Consider the following 18812-nt stretch of genomic DNA (forward strand, 5'->3'; position numbering starts at 1 on the left):
CTTTCACTATGAAAACAGTTTTAAAAAAACACACACCTTTCTAGGCTTTACAGTTATCTTACAGTCAGGATGGGTAAAATAAAGGTAGCATTCTATTTTTGCTGGACAGGTTTCTAAAACGAGTTCTATAATGTCAGATGGGTGTCTTATGTAATTTGTGAACTTTGGTATGCATTGCCATAAAACTGCCATTTAATCTTTTCAAACCCAAACCTTAACAAATAATGTGATTAACTATAGATGGGAAGACATGTGGCCAGGTGCTTTAATAGCCCACTGTGCCCAACTCCATAGTTGACCACTTAAGCATTGTGTTTAATCCTGGGCAAATCGGTTAAATCTCTGTCACTCGTTAGGATGATCAGGTCTGAACTCAAGTTATGCAGCTAAGTTTGCAGAGTCACTCATTAGAATTATCAGGTTTCAAACTAAATTGTACACTTATCTGTTCATTTTCATTCTTGCAACACCGCTGTGTCGCTCAGCAGGCCTCCGTGGTAATTGTGAGAGTTTATCGATGACATTTCTCTTTAAGCCCCCTAGTTTATTCATAGATCAGGGTTCTTCTTATAGTATTAGTTGTCTTTCTGATCTTCCTTTCCTTCAGTATGCAAACTTTTATACTTCACAATATTGGTGCCAAAACAGGGCAAAATCAGCCTGTGATTGATGGACGTCCGTGAGAGATTATTGCACTAGGCTGACCGAATCAAATTCCCCAAATATAACTTAAAAGTACACCTTTATACAGAGCTTTTGGTTGGATTCACGGATTGTAATGCTTCAGTGTTTCATGCTCTCAAAGCCGAAGCTCAGAAAAAAAATGTGCTTTAATAGAGTGAACGAGACTGAAATATGATTGCAGTGGGGGTAAGTGGTGAGAGAGATACCTAGAAAGTGATACAAATAAATAGCTAGACACAAAGGGCAAGACACACATAGAAAGTGAGACGAATAGGGAACTTTGTGACTGGATGCGGAGACAGTGTGAATTCCGTAGAACTGAGTTGGGGAGTTCTATGAAACCCGGCACAAGAAATGTATGGACCTTGCTTGAACGGCTGGCCTTATGCCAGTGCCGCTTGGGTGACCACCCGGGGCACCACTAGCCCCCGCCATGCCAGTTCAGGGGAGTTTTTAACCCCCCACCCCCTCGAGCTGGCATGGTGGGTCCAGGAATGGCAGGCCCACTATTGAAATTAAATACACCCACTATTGTGCTGACGCTGGGCTTTCCAGCACGGGAACAGGCACATTTAATAACAATAGGGAGTGGTGAGTTAACAAAAATGTGTCCTGTGCCCACCGGCACGGACCATGATCCCACAGGTAGGAGGTGGGACATTTTTGTTTCACTAACTGGGACGCTGCCACTGTCAAGGTGGCCTTGCTTGCTGATTTTCATCCTCAGCCCACTCAAAGGTACCTACACTTTTTTTCCATTTAAAGCACTGTGTAAATGCTAAATTGGGTTGGGTGGAGTCAGAGCCGGCCAAGGCATGTGCAGTGTATGCAGTGGCACAGGGCCCCACTATCACGGGGGCCCCCCGCAGGCACCAGTGCCTTGCTCGACTTTAGCAGGTCACATTATTTTAAAGAGGGGCTGTGCTGGTTCCTTGGACGATTTGCGCTTTTTCCAAGCGAGACCACGGTGTCACCTGCCAAGACATTGTGATGCTCTTAAGACAAATACCACATCCCAGCAGCCCATCAGACGCTGCAGGGCCATACCTCCTGCTAATCGCTTTCTTTGCTTTAGCCTAGCTTTTAAAGCAGCAGCGATTTACACGTCATGGCTTATTTAAGAGGCCATTAAGGCGTTTCCATGTTAAGAAATGATAAGGGTCGTTTTTATTCTAAAGGCACACACAAAGCACCAGTTAGCTGTCTACATTTACACCCTCCTCCAGGCCACATAAAATAAATATCTCACAGAGTGGTTTTAAAATAACTACATTATTTTCCGATTTTCATATTTATAGTTTATTTTTGGTAGTATGTAATATTTTCATCACACCATATATAAGGCCTGTATTTGTCAAACATTTAAACAAAAACAGGTAAGTAGCCTTTTCTCACAACAGTCTAAGTCTTGAAAGTACATTTTCAAAACTCAAATGCCATGTTTTGTTGCCGTCTGCTGAATTGCATTCTGGTATTTGTAGTCTCCCATTCAAGAAGAGGAGACTAATGCCACAATTGAACAATGTTTGCCTAACAAGTTTCTATAAGGATTTATATATGTGTGAATACTTTAAATCATATTTATAAAAAACAGAGTACTGGTCAAAGCCAAACATGGGGGTAAGGGCAAACGATGAGCAGGCAAGCAAGTCATGTATATATGCCCAGAGGTTGCAATCCTGGAAATGTTATGTTCCCCTCATGTGGCAATGTGTTATTTTTTAGGGCATAAGTAGAGGATACATGAGGACACTTTTTACAAGGGTCGGCCATTACCCCGCTTGGGTATTTTTGAGTCCGGTAAACTTGCTCAAGTGCTCAGCTGCAAGGATTTCACCCAGTTTGTCCAAGTGTAGACGCTTACCCACAAGACTAAATAAAGGTGTCATTAAAACACATGTCTATTACTGGGATTTCGTTTTCCTTGGAATATTTCACCATAGATTGTTGGGATTAAATGGTGGGCACCTTTAACACTTTGCCAGCGTGGCTATTGTAAAAGCTCCCCTCTCATATCATTTTCTGGTGTTGATTCATGTTTTTTAAATGCCTATGAGATTTTGTCCGGTGCACTTTCTTCTAGGAGGAAAGGTAAATTAATCAAACTGTGTATTATATGTACACTTACTGTGCATATACTCATAGGTGTCAGCTTTTGATTTTTGTTATAGGGCAGAAGTTCCCACACCTGGTGATCAGAGGAAGCCGTATCCATCCCATAGTCGAAACACCACATTTTACAGCAGGAATGGGAAAAAAGCCATATGATTTACAAGAAGATTTAAACACACCATCTCAGCAACAGTCACCTAACCTGCTCAGTTGCCATTGCAACATTCTGTTATGGGATCCGTGCATCCCCTGACAATTCTTGCTCCCTGCCAAACGTTGTGGCCTGTTCACCCCCCTCCACTGAAGGCTCAGGGGGTACACTGATGAGGCTCCCTTCTCATTGTGTCTGCTACTACAAAATTAAACCTCACTCCTGATAGTGCCACATAGGTAAATGTTAACCGTGACAAATCATATACTGGACGTCACATTGTATTTGTCTCCTGCCTTACTAATGGCAACGTGTTTTTAATGTAACTGCTGCCCACGACATTTTGCATATTGAAGACTCATTCTGTGAAATCGTTTTCTGTAATATCATGGGTCACCATTTATGGAAATAAGGGGCCCTTGCGGATCTTATGCCACCCAAAGCCCCGCAAATCCTAGGGCCAGCCCTGAGTGGAGTAAGTCACAACACCAACTCCTCCCCCTGCAGAGGCGACTCACAGTTCTAAAGTTGTTTTCTTTAAACGACGCCCCTTCGAAAGTATCTTGTACAGGTTATAAAGTAGAGATACACACAAAAAAGCGCTTTACCCTGCCATGCCATCGTTCACTGGAAAGGAATGCATTGATCGTGTTACTCACCCGGCTGCCTCTCCTTTCCACCCGCTGTGTTCTGGGAGGCACCGCGCCCACTCATCCTGAACTCATCGCAGGCCCCTGGAAAATGGGAATGCAGAAAAGACATGGTTAAGACAGAGTCCGAATACGTGTCTGAATGTTCAGGTGTTTTATTAAGTACGCAATCTAATAAGTACGCAGTTATCAGCGATGCCGGCTGAATAAACCCCATAATTCCTTGTGAACCTGGCAACATGGCGGCCGGCGCCCATGGAGCGGACGCATCGGGGTCCCCTCCTGGGACACACGCAGAGGTTTAGTTCTCTTCTCAGTATTCTGTGACATTGTTCTCATTGTTCTGGGTGGTAAAATAATACGAAACTGCTTTACAGTCCAGTCGAACACCTCGAAAGGCGCAGCGCGCGACAGAGAGCCTGCAGGCTGGTGTGTTCGTTATAAGCACTGATGCGCAGCGCCTGGAGGTAGGATAGCGCCAGTGCCGATACCTCACTCAGTTCGCTTCAATGGCCATAAACGGTACCGTCGTGTGTAGGGCATCGGATGCTCAAAAGGTTGGTTTGAAAAGTAAAATAAAAATAAAGCATGGCCTGAGTGACTCCCCCTCAGCCCTTCCGGCCTTTCAAAAAGGATACTGTTGCCAACTCTCCAGATTTACCTCTAGCCCGTCGTGCCTAAACTCGCAAAGGCGCGCGTGTTGACGGTGAGCTGTGTGTCCTTGGGCAGGAAGCCAGGGGTCCTATTTCGGAACCTCCAATTCAACGTCTTATCTCATTCTTGCTGCTGTAGGACACTTCGCCTTCTACAAAGGCAGCCTCAGTGCAGAGGGGAGTAAATCAAGCGCTCAAATCCGTCACAGGATGTGTACCGTCAGTTCCAGTACAACATGTTCAGCGGCGGAACGTGCTTTGCTAAACTGTCCAGCCAGTCCCTGGACCTCAGCTTTGAGCTCGAGGGCTGACCCAGATGGTGAGACTCTTGATTCGATAACATCTACTTGGTTTTGTTGCTTTGTCAGGGACACTTAACTACCCTGTGGGTTGGAGCGCTTTACAAGATGGATTAACCAAACAATCAGGAAGAAAAATAACACATCTAGCAGAAACGAATAACATGCTTCTGCACAAACTTCGCTTTGAAGCAAAGAAGCGCCACACAAGACAACCGGGGGTGCCAACTTTTAAATTCACAGGAGGGGTGGCCTTTTTTGACCCATTTGTTGTCCTGGGAAGTGACATCTGGAGGAGCGACATTACAAGAAGCGGAATCATAATTAACTTACCTGTGGGTGACACAGTCTAGGCCTCATTCCACCAAAACAGAGTGGATGATTGGCGGTTTTACATGAATCATAACCAATGGTACTGCTTTGGATAGCCTCCCCTATCACTATAATGTTGACAGTTCTGTGCCATTACAGAAAGGGATCAGCCATTTGCAAGCCAGCCTTGGTGCTGCCACCAATGTGAACTTTCCAGTCAGAGCAGCCGGTCAGGCCCCCTGTGTGGAGGAACACGCGCAACCTCAAACAAGAAGCTGGATTTCGTCTAGGTGTAGCACGCAACTACGGGGGCCCATGTCTGAGCATGAACTCTATATTAGGGAGACACTGTGAAGCAAAAAGGCCAGCTTTGGATCGTAACCGCTGGCATTGGTCAGGGCAGCGTTCAATAGCATTGCACTGCTGGACCGCAAAGCCGAAACATGGCTGGGGTTGCTTGTGTTCTCCTGCAGAGGGAACATGGCCTAGCAGTTCACACTGCAATGTTTTTTTTGGAGAGACGATCTAGAGTGATTTGCATATGGCTGGTCCCTTTCTGTAATGGTACGGGCGGGATGAAAAATTATGCTGTGGAAAGGCTGCACAGAGCAATGATAGGGGTTATGATTAGGCCAAACCCTTGCATGCTTCACGTTTTGATTTTACTCTGCCATTTACCAACTGTTATTTCTTCACATATCCTTAAGTAGGTAAACTCAGAGCATGCATATATAATGTGTATGTTCCTTGTTCTACATGCTACATACAGCAGGGGTCTGCAACCATTGACTATCTAGGTGTTTTCCACTACGATCCCATCATGTCTAGCTGGCATAGTCATTGGTCAGGGATCTTGGGATTCGTAGTCCAACACATCTGGAAGGCCACAGGTTGCAGACCTCTGTGTGCTACAGAGATGTGTGTGTACATTGCAGATCGCAAGTGTGTGTCTTGGATCAACCACCAAAGCATTTCATCCTTTAGATGAGGATAAAATAGGTAACATTTCCTCCTGTCTGGTTAAGGGTGTAATCGCTTTCAATCCGGCACTTCACCTAAGTCAACGCTGAGTAGCGTGTAATACACAACTGAAATCCTTATTTATTTGTGTCTAAAAGTTCTTTTATTCTGAACGATGTACCACTCATATCACGCCCCCCTCCTAGAACCCCCCGGTCACACTGAACCAGGAATCAGGCTGGTTTGCAAAGTTAAAATATTTATTTGTGTAGCTACCAATTAATCACACTATGTTTAATGGGTATACAATAATCGCCAATGGGGTGATGTAACACTAAGCAATCTCTTTAATGCACGAAGAGCAATAGTGAGCAAAACAATTCAGCACAGAAATAATACTTTTGTGTGTGTGTTCAGAACAGATAGCAGTGTGGTTACTATTTCCCCCTGCACACCCCTCAGCCCCCCAAGAGGCAATGTAAAGAGATGAGAAGGGAACAGGTTTCAGGAATGGTAAAATTCAAACAATATATCAATCCCAATTTCCCCCCAGCAACACAAGAGAAAAACAGAATTAATTGGCAAGCTGTCAAAATGGTTTTTAAAGTTATCTGAGAATGGAATGTGCAAAAACACTAAATATGGTTTAAATTACTGAAATTGTTTAATTTCTTATGGGAGTCGCTTTGGATAGTTACAGAAAAACACTAGCAATGATTTACTACTAAGAAGCAATGTGAAATCTTAAAACTGAGGTCGGGAGCAATCAAAAGCTGTTTTACACCTGTCAAAATTTCCCTAAATGAAAATTTGCGGCAAACTTTTCTGTGCGCGATAATCGCGAATACGGGAGAACTATATGGATTTGGGATGCGGTTGTAGATGCAAATTAAAGCTGTGGATGTGAGCTACAAGCAGAAGTTGTTTATAGTCCAGAAATTGAAGGAGTTATGGATGTTTTAGTGGAGGTTATTTTTCTGAGAAAGGCACAAGAATGGGAAACAGGAATGCAGTTTTAAAATGACAAAAAGGATTTCTTACACTATGTTAAAGACTACCAAAAAGTATAATGCCACACAGGAAGGTCATTCATGGCCGTTCATAACAGTTCAGGTGTGATACTCTACTTTCTGTTTGGGTTGGGAATTATTTTCTTAATCGATCAATAGGAAGTTAGGGTTTAGGAATACATATAAGAGAAAAGTCCACGCAAAGATAGTTCTAACAATACTGGCTCGGAAAGAAAGAGAGGATGGGTTTAAGATAGGGGTTGACTAAGCAAGGTACATAGGCTAGTGACACAGTTCTATCTATAGATACTCACTATATGTGTTTCAAATGGACCCGTCATGATTCTGGTCAGGGATTCTGGTCAGGGATTCTGGTCAGGACAGACTGGCAGCGTCAAGGCGATCTGGACATGGCACAGCACAACTGGACTGGATCTGATCTGCAATGCCTCTGGTCACAACACGGCACAACTGGATTGGATCTTTTGGTTCTGACGATGATTCTTTTAGCAGACAAGCAGTACAGCACAGCCCGGCTGTCTATTTGCCACTAGGTTAATAGGGTTCTGGAATTTAAGGCCTAGCTAAAAATGGTTCTGCTAATGGAATGGGCTTTTCTGCTTTGCCAGGTTTCTGGAGTATGGAGCAAGGAAGATGGATGGTTCTGCTCCAGGGTGCTCCACCAGCAATCTGTTAGTGGGTGAATCTGTCTGTCATGGAGTCCTGAGCTGTCTCTATTCATGCTTATGATAAAGGGGTGTGGGTGCTGGTTCATCCTAAGCGAGCCCCCTTTCTAGGGCTTGGTCAGGGTCTCCTCTCTTCCTTGATAGGCAGAGAAAAACAGTGTGTCATCTTTATGATGTGGGTTTACGAGGCCTACAGTCCACCCCTAGCCTCTTGAACACAAAATCTACTTTTGGTACAATACATATTTCCATGCGTGCAACCTCTATAATAACAACATATATAGATTACATATTTTGTGTAGCAGATACTCCTCCAAACCCTGTCGCTGTAAAATGTTTGCTTTTTACAGAATTTTGCCCTTTTTGTCCAGAACACAATGTCCAATTTCGGAGCAAATTTATACAAATGTGCGCATTAAACATGGGCATAAGTGTATGAATATTGCATTCTTGGTGAGGGACTGTTTGTGATGACACCTGCTGCAGTACCTACGCGCCCCGTTAAATTAAAAGGGTTTGTCCATGAGAGTTGAGGTGATGTTAAAGATCTTGCGTCGCACCAGGTTTAGCTACTACGGAGACTTAGAGTCCCTCCACTCCGTTTGTGACAATATATAATGGTTGTGTTGAGCTATCCCTTGATAGTGCGCTGAAAAATAATGGAATGGCAAGTAGTGATGATTAATCAATTCCTGTTTATTTTTGTGATGTTAGAGCCTTTGTGGATAAAGGCTCTAACATCACAAAAATAAACAGGAATTGATTAATCAAGGGATAGCTCAACACAACCATTATACATAAGTGTATGAAGTTTCATGCTTCTATCAAAAATACATTTTGTGTAATATCACATTTTCCGCCGTTTCTTCCTAGAACATGTCACATAGTTCTGGCACGTTTTAAAATGTGCAGTCAATATTTAAATTAACAATGCTGTTATTTTTGTGTTTTTAACAATTTTACACAGTAAGTTATCAGTCTTTTTAAAATGTGTCTTTGCTCCTTATTAAGCAACAAATGGTTGTTTGTCTCAGCCTCCTTCTATCTCCCTGCAGTTCAAAAGCAGTCTCCTCCCAGTTCCTCCTGGGCCCAGGCCATTTTACGACCCTTCACCATGGCAGTTCCTGTAGCTGGAGGATGTCCATTGTCTCCTCCCCACTGCAGCTCAAATTCTCGTCCCACTCTATAATCATCACTTAGGTAAGATTTCCTGGTGGAGGGAAGCAGAAGGGAGAGGCCTGGCCTCTGTGGGGGAAGCTGTTATACTGGTTTGGTTGCTTTTAGTCAGGCTTAAATTCAATGTCATTCTGTTGCATTTTTTCTTTGCTTAAAACAAACTTGTAATTTCAAAACAAGCAGCTAGAACGCTTATTCCAGATTCTAAACCATGGGCTCAAACAATTACAACATAGATTGCTCTCAAGAACAGGCCACTTAGATTTCAAACATTAGATTTCAGTTGTACAAGTTTATAGTTTTAATGCAGGCTTCTGACAGCTGTCATTCAGGTGGCCAAGGGTACTGCACCCAGATTTTGACAAAACAGGCAGGCAACCTTTGCTGTGGACCTTTTAATGACAAATTCAGCTTTGCAGGACATTGTAAGTTCACAATGATTTCTTGAACTAAGTGAATTCTAACACCCAGCAAGAATATTGGATGTTTGAGGGTGTTTTGTACCGGCATTCTGCAGTTTCAGCAACCAAGAAAAGGATTTAGAAGCAAGATTTTGGATTTCTTTCATCAAAACACTGCTTTTCCCTCTGTGCTCCATTTTCACTGGTTGTAAAGCCCAGTGACATGTTTCGGGAGTGAGATATCTGTTCCATCGCAATGGTGCAGAGGAGGAGGAGGCGGAGGCAGAGGAGGCACAGGTGGCAGTTAGCAAACCCTGCACCCATGCCAAACCCAATTGGGCAGGTGGCATGACCCCACATCAGGGTCTCATTCTGCAACCTGACCCCAGGACAGATCCACACATTATACCGGCTGGACCGTCCAACAGTCATGTACATCACCACCATGATTGAGGACGACATCAGCAGCCGCATTGGCATTTCTACGGCAACTCCCCCTTCTGAAGGTAGTCTCGGTACTGCATTTTCTTGGCACTGGAACGTATCAGCACACTGCTGGTGAGCTGCACAGGCTCTCACAACCCTGTTTCTCAAGAATACTGGGCCAGGTACTGGATGCCCTGCTGCGCCATGTGTCGGAACACATCGCCCTACCACTTACCCATGCCCATGTGATTGCCACCAAGTTGGCCTTCCATGCCACTGCCGCCATGCCAAATTGCATTGGTGCAGTAGACTGCACCCACATAGAGCTGACAGTACCACATGCAATGGAGATGGTGTACTGCAATAGGAAACTATACCACTCACTGGATGTACAGATGGTATGTGACGCTGGACAAGTGATAACACATTGCTGCACACGTTTCCCGGGGTCAACGCATGGCTCAATGGTCCTGCAGAATTTGACATTGCCGCAGTACCTGGAACTCTATGCTGGACAAAGCACATGGCTATTGGGTGAGTACAACTGCCAATACACGGCCCATGTGAAAGGGGGGGGTGTCCAGGGCAATGACCTGTGTGACTGGCCTGCTACAACTGCCAATGCATCACCCTCTGGCCAATGTAATGGACAGTCACCACAACCCACACATCACAAAACTACACATGACAGGTGGGCACAGTGTGCCCGTACACACCCTGCCAAAGGAGATGCACAACCAAGACATATTCTGGTAGCACAAGGTAATACGACATGAGCCACTTAATACACCCACCCACACTATGCACCACTGCCCCCAATGCACATGATCTGCATCAACCACATCATCACAGTGTCTAATGACTGACCCCTCCAGGTGTTTACCTCACTGCACAATGCCACACTCACCAACCACTACTGGCCACAAGGGCAACTTCATAATCACAGCAAGTCGTTGGGCAATGTCCAAGCACCAATATGCACAACAATGACCCAGGAATGGTAATCACCCACTGGTCAGACCACTGCTTGCCCCTTATGGATGATTGACTAATAACACATGATTGCAGTGCATCTGATCAAGACATGTATACCACAAACACTGACATGTCCCCTCCATTTACATCCCATGTAGGTGGTGCAGGATATGCACTCACGCCATGGCTGATGATGCCCGTACGGAGGCCAAGGAACAGGCATGAGGAGGCCTACAACAGGGCACACGTCCGCAAACGAGGCATGATCGAGAGGACATTTGGCCTACTGAAGGCCAGGTTCCACTGCTTGAGCAGATCTGGCAGATCACTGCTGTACAACCCACTGAAGACAGGTAAAATAGTGCTTGTGTGTGCCATGCTGCACAATCTGTGCATGCGCAGGAACATTCCACTGCCCCCAGACACAGTGGATGATGATGGAGTCTTGATGAAGATGGGGATGGGGAGGGGGATGGGGATGGGATGGCTGCACTCCCTCACAGGGGGGCACAAGAAGGTCAAAATGCACAGGATGCACTCATTCACATTTACATTTGAGAGACTGCACATGAACAGCATTGCATGAATATGAAGATGCACATTAATAAATGGATTGATTGCAAATGAAATTGCGGATGTCCACTCGTGAAAGAGTTTTCAAAGGTGATTTATTGTAAACAAAGCAGGAAAGAAGGTGTATTGGATAGGAAAGCTGTACACCTGTGACCGTGCCCACCCACCACCCAAACGTACCCACCCCAAACCAGGCCCCAAATCACTAACCCCATAATGGACTTCCAACACCACCCAAACATACCCACCCCCAACCAGGCCCCAAACCACTAACCCCATAATGGACATCCCCCGCCACCCAAATTTACCCACCGCCATACACCCATTGTGTCCCAGAATGTCTTGTGGACAGCCATTCCTACATGGCACTATTTCCGGGGGCACTTATGCGCATGAGCGTCTTTGCCGGAGGGTCCAGCCAGCTGACTGGAGTGCCTCCGTGGGCTGGCAGTGGCAGAGCTTGATGGGGTGGTGCTGGTGGATGGCACTGGTGGTGTGACTGCTGGCACACATCCAAGAAACGCCTGTTGGGCAAACAACATGGACTCGGCAATGGTGGATGTCACACTGTTGCCCTCCCGGACATGGCGTGCCAAGGTGACAATGGTCGTGGTGAAACGTCCGATGGCCCTGGAGAGCCGACTCACCAATGTCGCATTGCTCTCTCGCTGCAGTCTCGTCTCCTCCCTCTGCTACATCGCCTCCTCCCGCTGCAGCCTAGTCTCCTCCCGCTGCAGCCTAGCCTCTTCCTGCTGCCTTTCCACAAGCTGCGATAGGGTGGGCTGCTGTTCCTCCATCCACTGCTTGCGGACACTTAGCTCTGCCATGGGGAGGCGTTGGTGTCCTCATGTGGCTGTGCATTGAGGGGGGGGGCTGAACTGCAGGTTGTGGAGGAATGACAGGTCATCCATGTTGTCCCCCTCCTCCTGTCCTCTGACTTCGGACTGCATGGCTGGGGCACTGTTGCCACTGGAAGCAGCCTCCTCCGCAGTTCAGACGGCCTGCAGGATAGAATCTGTGGCCATGGTGGGAATGTGTGCCACTTGTGTGGTGGCAGCCTGCATGGGGATGGAGACGTCGGCTGGTGCATCCGTGTCAGGTGCAGCTGGTGCTGGTGCCTGTGTCAAAGAGCAGCTTGCCTTACCATCCCGGGCAGGAGGGCTGCATTGGCCACGTGCAGGTGGATGTTGCGTCGCCTGTTCAGCATTGTCGCTGTCACTTGACATGCCTGTGGGGATACAGAGTGCATGCTGTTAGTTGTGTGGTGGTACTTGGTGAGTCCATCACATGCATCACACTGAACGATCTGTGACCACTTGCATGGACACACATTTGACTGTTGATGCACTCAGGTGTGTGTGTCTCTGCTTGTACTCAGTCACACACTGTGTGCATGTCCAGGGGCCATGTATTGGGTGTGTGTTGCTTGTCATCTGGGTGATTGGCGGGTCCATTAGGTCACTCCTGCCCTGGCTGGGGGGGGATATCAGTGGGTCCATTGGGTCACTCCTGCCTTGGCTGGGGGGGAGGGGTATCAGTGGGTCCATTGGGTCACTCCTGCCCTGGATGGGGGGGGTTATCAGTGGGTCCATTGGGTCACTCCTGCTCTGACTGGGTGGGGGTTATCAGTGGGTCCATTTGGTCACTCCTGCCCTGGCAGGGGGGGTTATCAGTGGGTCCATTGGGTCACTCCTGCCCTCATGGGGGGGGGTTATCAGTGGGTCCATTGGGTCACACCTGTCCTGGCTGGGGGGGTTTATCAGTGGGTTTATTGGCTCACTCCTGCCCTTGCTGGGGGGGGGGTTATCAGTGGGTCCATTGCGTCACTCCTGCCCTGGCTGTGGGGAAAGGGGGTTATCAGTGGGTCCATTGGTACACTCATGGGGTCCATTCACACTCATGGCTTTGTACTTTGTGCACTTGCCAGCATCAACAGGTGGGCTCACTCCTGCCTCTGTGTCGCCAATGCCCTGTATTCCCTCAAGGTGCAGAACACTGCTGCACCGCTCCTCCCACGACTGCAGTTTCAGAGGGGATGCTGTGCCTCCACCGGTGCCAGTGCTGTGCAGCGATGAGGTTGCGCACTCTGAGCCGGAGGTCATCCCACCTCTTCTGGCAGTCCTTTACAGTGCGAGTGGTCACCCCTACTGCTGTGCTCTTGAGTGCTGCTTCAGCCCAGACCTCCTTACGGCGTTTCTGGGTGGCGCGCCGCTGGTCTGCGCTGAAAAGCATTTCGACACGGTCCACTATATGCTCCACAAACACTGTGAGCTCTGCCTCACTGAACCTCTGCTTGCTCTGTCTTCTTGCTGGAATCCGGGATGCCATAGTGGTTTATGATTTTCAGAGCTCAGGGAGGTGATCTGGCCTGTGGTGTGTGAGGATGGCAGTGGATTGTGGATTAAGTAATGGCCGCCTCTCTGTTTCCTGTTATGGCGGTCACAGTAGTTCGGCTTCCGGTGATTCTGTGTCTGTGATGGCGGGGGCGGTCACAGGTTTTCTACTGCTTTTTGGGGTGGTATGTCCATGTCCGTGGGTGTTTATGTGCCGGCGGTGACACTGTTTTCGCGTTGGTGTGGTGCGCGCGACTGACAAACTGTAATCGGGCATTCATTCCGCAACCTTGCGGTCGCGGTAACGGTGTCACCCTCATCACGGAATCACCGATTCCGGTCCGGCGTACTCGGAATGAGGCCCCATGTCCTCCGAGAATAGAGGAAAACAGGACCAACTGGAGTCCGTATTATTAACATCACCCTTTAGGAACAGGTTACGGGGCAATGGAAAGTGGGCCGGAGAACACATATTCTCTACAATATTTGTACGAATGGTTGTGAGCTTGGCGAGGAAAAACTGAGATAAAGAGTTACACAGCTCTTCACTAGGTCTAATAAAGTTAAGTTAATGAAAGGAACCCATTTCAGGATATAATTATGCAATTTATCTAATTAGGATGCCATGCAATGTTCAATTCGGTGAGTATGACAAACTCTGTTCCACCAGTTCTTGCAGGCGATGTTTTGAATTTGCTTCCAATTAGTGGTGAGAAGCTTGATGGCGATAGCTCTAAGAAGATCATATAAAGTAGAGGACGGGAGAGATCTCTTTCCCTTAACTGCAGTGCTACCAAGAAAAATATTAGGAAACGAAAGAGGAATCTGAACTTTACAAATGATCTTCATGTATTGCCAAACATCCTGCCACAACAGAAAATCATAAGGACAGTCATAAAACATATAATTATAGGACCCCGGGGTATTTCAACAAGACCAACAATTTCCATCATTGTGAGCCTGAGATTTTGTGAGTTTTTAAAGGAGTAATGAAGGCTTTATGCAAGAAAAATAGAAGGTTTTGTATGATGTTGGCCGAAGATGAGATTCTCCCTATTCTAGACCAAACAAAGACCATGTATTATCATCAAAAGTAGCGCAACAATCGGTTTCCCATTGAGTTTGGACAGTCAATTTCGGCAGCATTTGACATCGGAAGCGGTGGAAAGCAACTGTAACTTCGGGGTGTCAGGTGATAAGAAATTATTATCATGAGCCTGAAGTCCATAGAGGCATGGATTAACCAATTTGATGTAGAAAGTCAGATCTGATAGAGGAAGACAAATGTTTCCTTAAATCTTGATTTTGGACGATTTGGTCAATATATCTAATACCTTTGGTGAGCTATACCGTCCGGAAAAAGATTCTGCTATTGGTAGTGACTGATTTGTTATACCACAGATAGGGTGAGAGCTTTTGGGAGGGGGATTTAATTGATGGAAAAAGGAAAATTCCTAGGGCAGATCTGGATGCTTTAATGGAGTCAGAGAGGTTGGAGGCCGCCTGATGAAAGAGGAAAATGGTGTCTACAATGTTGTCAGGATGGGCCATTTGTTTTTCAAGTTTACACCAGGATGGGAGGTCATCAGAGTCAAATGGGGCGTACCAGAAGCTAGTCTGCTTAAGTATGAAAGCAAGGTGATACTCTTTGAAGTCAGGAAAGCTGACTCTTCCATGTTCAAAGGGGGTTTTGAGTTTGCTGAGTTCAATTCATTTAGATTTACCTTTGCCCCAAAGAAAATGGAGTAAGATGGAGTTGATGGATTTGAAAAAAGTGAGGGGAAGAGGAACGGAAAGCATTTGTAGCATATATAAAATAATGGGGGAAAGCATCATCTTGATGGTGTCGAGACGTCCCCACCAGGAGAGAAATAGGGGACCAGGTAGAGGTAAGTTCGGAAAGCCTATTGAGTAAAATGTCTGTATTGATTTTAACAGTACTGTTAATGATGGAGGCCAACTGTATAGCTACATATTTAAATGAGTTAGTACACCATTTGAAACCAAAAATGTCTAATTCATGTTTAAAGCAAAAGGAATTCAAAGGCAGTAACTCTGATTTGTCTCTGTTGAGTTTGTATCCTGATACTACCGAAAATTCCTGTAGTACAGCTATTGTCGGTCAGGTGGCACAGCGAGTCGAGCACTTGCTTTGACATCTGTGCAGAACCTGCTGGCAGGGCCAAACTCAGCCTTTCATCCTTCCGAGGTTGATAAATGAGCACCACACACCGTGGATAATAATAAGCAGCACTCAGATACCTGATGGTTTGTAGCGCTCTATAAATGATAAATTATTATTATTATTAAGTGTGAAAGGAGTTGTTTAGGGTTCTTTGACAGGATAATAATATAGTCAGCATATGCTGCGACTTTAGTTTCATAATTACCAAAAGAAACACTGGGGATATTTTAGTTTTTGCCTAATGAGCTCTAAGAGAGGTTCAAGAGATAATATATAAAATAGAGGAAAAGGGGCATCCAGGTGTTGTACCCCTTTGTAACGAGAAAAATTATGAGGTATGACCATTGATGAAAATTGAGGATTTTGGTTTTGAGTAAAGACGTTTTACTAGGGAGATAAAGCCTACGCCACACCCATGCCATTTTAGAGCATGGAACATAAAATCCCAATTAACTAGATCAAAGGCCTTTTCGGCGTTTAGTGCAATGGCGGCGTAACCATGTTTGTCATTTTTATCTCTGGCAGTAATGTGTAAGGCATTCACTAAAAGTCTGGCGTTGGCTGAGATGTTTCTGCCCTTAACGTATCCTACTTCATCGGGTTTAGTCAATTTGGAAAGGTCAGATTCTATTCTATTAGCTAATATTTTGGGAAAGATTTTACTTTCTACATTAATAAGAGAGATGGCCCTATTATTTTTAGGGAATTTGAGATCTTTACCTGGTTTAGGAAATAGAATAAGAAGGGCTTCCGAAAACATGCCGGGTGAAAATCCTTTAGAAAAGAAGAAAATAAGACTGACTAGAAAATTGATTTAAAAATTCTGTAGACAGGCCATCAGGTCCACGGACTTTGCCTCTACTTGGCCCTTTGATGGCTTGGTTAATTCCACTAGTTGTAAGTTCTTCCTCAAGATCTATAAGGTCAGTTGTAAGGTAGTAGCTTCTGTTAATATCATTAGAAAGTTAGAAAGATTGGCTTCTGGGGAGTATAAATCAGAGTATTATTTCTTGAAGGTTTCGATGATGCCTAAAGGATCTTTAATTACAGTACCTAAGGTATTTTAATACTAGCAAAAAGTGTTTGTTTCTTTTTTAGCTTTGAGATAAGTTGCAAGGACCCTACCTGCCTTATTCGAAGTTTTATAGATTTTGGATTTATACTTTAATATAGCACCAGAGGCTTGTTCAGTAAATTTTTTATGAATTTGAAAATGTAGGGAGAGGACAGTACAGAGGTTTGAATTGGAGGATAGATAAAATAGTTTTTCTGCCTTAGTAAGAAGCAAGTAAAGAATGTCAAGGTCTTTTTTGTATTGCTTCTTTTCATGCTGGAATAGGCAATAATGTTTCCTCTAAGGGCAGCTGTAAAGGAATCCCAATTATTACTTACAGAAGTATCATTGTCAGAGTGGTCAACAAAATATATTGCTGTTGGAATTAAAGAAATTATCAAATGAACTTCTTATCCTGAAGGAGGCAGTTGTTGAATCTTCAACTAGAGGATAGACTTTTAATATCTGAGATCTAATGTAGTGATAGCAGGAGCATGGTCAGAGATAGTAATATTTGAGATGTGGAGTCGGTAATGGAATTTGTAATGGATTTGATAGTAAATATGTAATTGAGGCGTGAAAGGGTATTATGGGGATGTGAATGGAATGTATAATCTAAATCCACCGGATGTGCAAGTCTCCAGGTGTGACAGTTTAAGTGCCTGGTCTCCCTTTTCTCCCCCTTCTGTCGAACTCTCCTCACCTGAACCGCTGGAATCGCTGTCGGGGTCCTGCAGACGCCGTCGGAGTAGATAATCCTTCTCCTTTTTCCGATGAGCTTGCTTGTCACGGAGGGAGGCCACCGTGACTGCTGGAGAGAACAGCTGTCAGAGGACCTCCCTTCCGGAACCAAGCCGAAATAGGGGAAAAAACCCCGAATGGGGAAAAAACCCTTGGACTCCTCTGGTCTGTAGCCCGGAAGACGTAGTTCCAGCCGGAAAGTAGACTTTCAGATGGGTAGGAGGTAGATAGTAGACTGGATCCGTATGTGTACTTGAAGGTAACACAGCAGTGGAACAGAGGAATCCTGTCGTGGGAGCCGGAACTCCCACCAGCCAAGGCCTGCAAGGGGGTTCAGGACTGTAGGAGAGGAGAGAGGTAAACAAAGGAGAAAAGCGCCAGGCAAGTAGCGGAGAGAGAAAAGAAAAGAAAAGCACAGGGAAAAGGGGCGGCGCCTATCCGCGGGGATGGGGCCGCACGAAAAGAGAAAACAGAAACCGCCGAGGCACGGCGGCAGCAGAGAAAACTGGAGGGAAGAGAAGTAGAAAAAAAACCCTCGCGGAAGGGCGCGAGTGGCTGGAGCCTGGACAGCGCAAAGGCAGGAGCGAAGAAACCCGGAAGAGCGAGAGCTTCCAAAGGAAAGTTGCAACGCAGGGACCGCTGGGCCGGGAGAGTAGATATACTCCCAGCGGCCCCGCGCTACAAGGAGGAAAAAGTAACGGACACAAAGGAGGGACTAGTACCTCCCGTACCTGTGTCCCAAAGCCCAGCGCGGAAGAAACCGCCAGTCGGAATGCCTGCGGGTGACAGTATGCCCACTTCCAGTCCGCACCACACCAGGTTTCCTCGGATGCAGGCGGTGGAACCTGGCAAGCAAGCGAGGAGCATGCACCTGAGAAGCAGGTTCCCAAGAGTCCTCCGACTCCGGGTAACCCTTCCAGGACAAAAGGTATTCCAACCTTCCTCGGTAGAACCTAGAGTCTCTAATGTTGGAGACCTCAAATTCTGCTTGATTGGGTGTCTGAGAGGGAATGTGTCTGACCACTGGTCTGTGATGAGAATCGGAATAGAAAGGTTTTAAGAGAGACAAATGAAATACAGGGTGAATGCGATTTAGAGAAGGAGGCAGCCGAAGACGGTAAGCCACAGGATTGATCCTGAGAAGAATGGGAAAGGGACCCAGAAAGCGAGGGGAGAGTTTAGAGGGCCTTGTCCATCTGGGTAAAAACCGAGTGGACAACCACACCTTGTCGCCTGGCTTCCAGTCTGGACATTCTTTGCGGTGTTTATCTGCTCCGATCTTCGATCGTCTCCTGCTGTTCTCTAGGCTCCGCAATGCCGTGGCATGGGCATCTTTGATCTGACCCAATACTTCTTCGGCCGCTGGGGAGTTGGTGAACTTTGGAACCTCAGGAAGAATGGACTTAGGGTGGACCCCATAAGTACAAAAGA

General features: G+C 46.0%; 1 protein-coding gene across 2 annotated transcripts in view; it reads right to left on the minus strand.

Annotated features, from left to right (window-relative positions):
* The window catches only part of LOC138575469 (phospholipid-transporting ATPase IK-like), a 1193252-nt gene that overhangs the window by 770153 nt on the left and 404287 nt on the right, over positions 1-18812 (minus strand). Inside the window, exons 1-2 of one of the 2 annotated variants that reach the window (XM_069649487.1) lie at positions 4259-4496; positions 3607-3681 (exon numbers count right to left, since the gene is read on the minus strand). In XM_069649487.1, the coding sequence (XP_069505588.1) occupies positions 3607-3661 (55 nt within the window). In that variant the 5' untranslated portion in view covers positions 3662-3681; positions 4259-4496. Of the gene's footprint in view, positions 1-3606; positions 3682-4258; positions 4497-18812 lie in introns of those variants that run through there. The other variant, XM_069649486.1, reaches the window with a different exon arrangement.

Source organism: Ambystoma mexicanum, chromosome 1p, assembly GCF_040938575.1.
Source record: "Ambystoma mexicanum isolate Mex_15411 chromosome 1p, UKY_AmexF1_1, whole genome shotgun sequence".
NCBI classification, from domain to species: Eukaryota; Metazoa; Chordata; class Amphibia; order Caudata; family Ambystomatidae; genus Ambystoma; species Ambystoma mexicanum.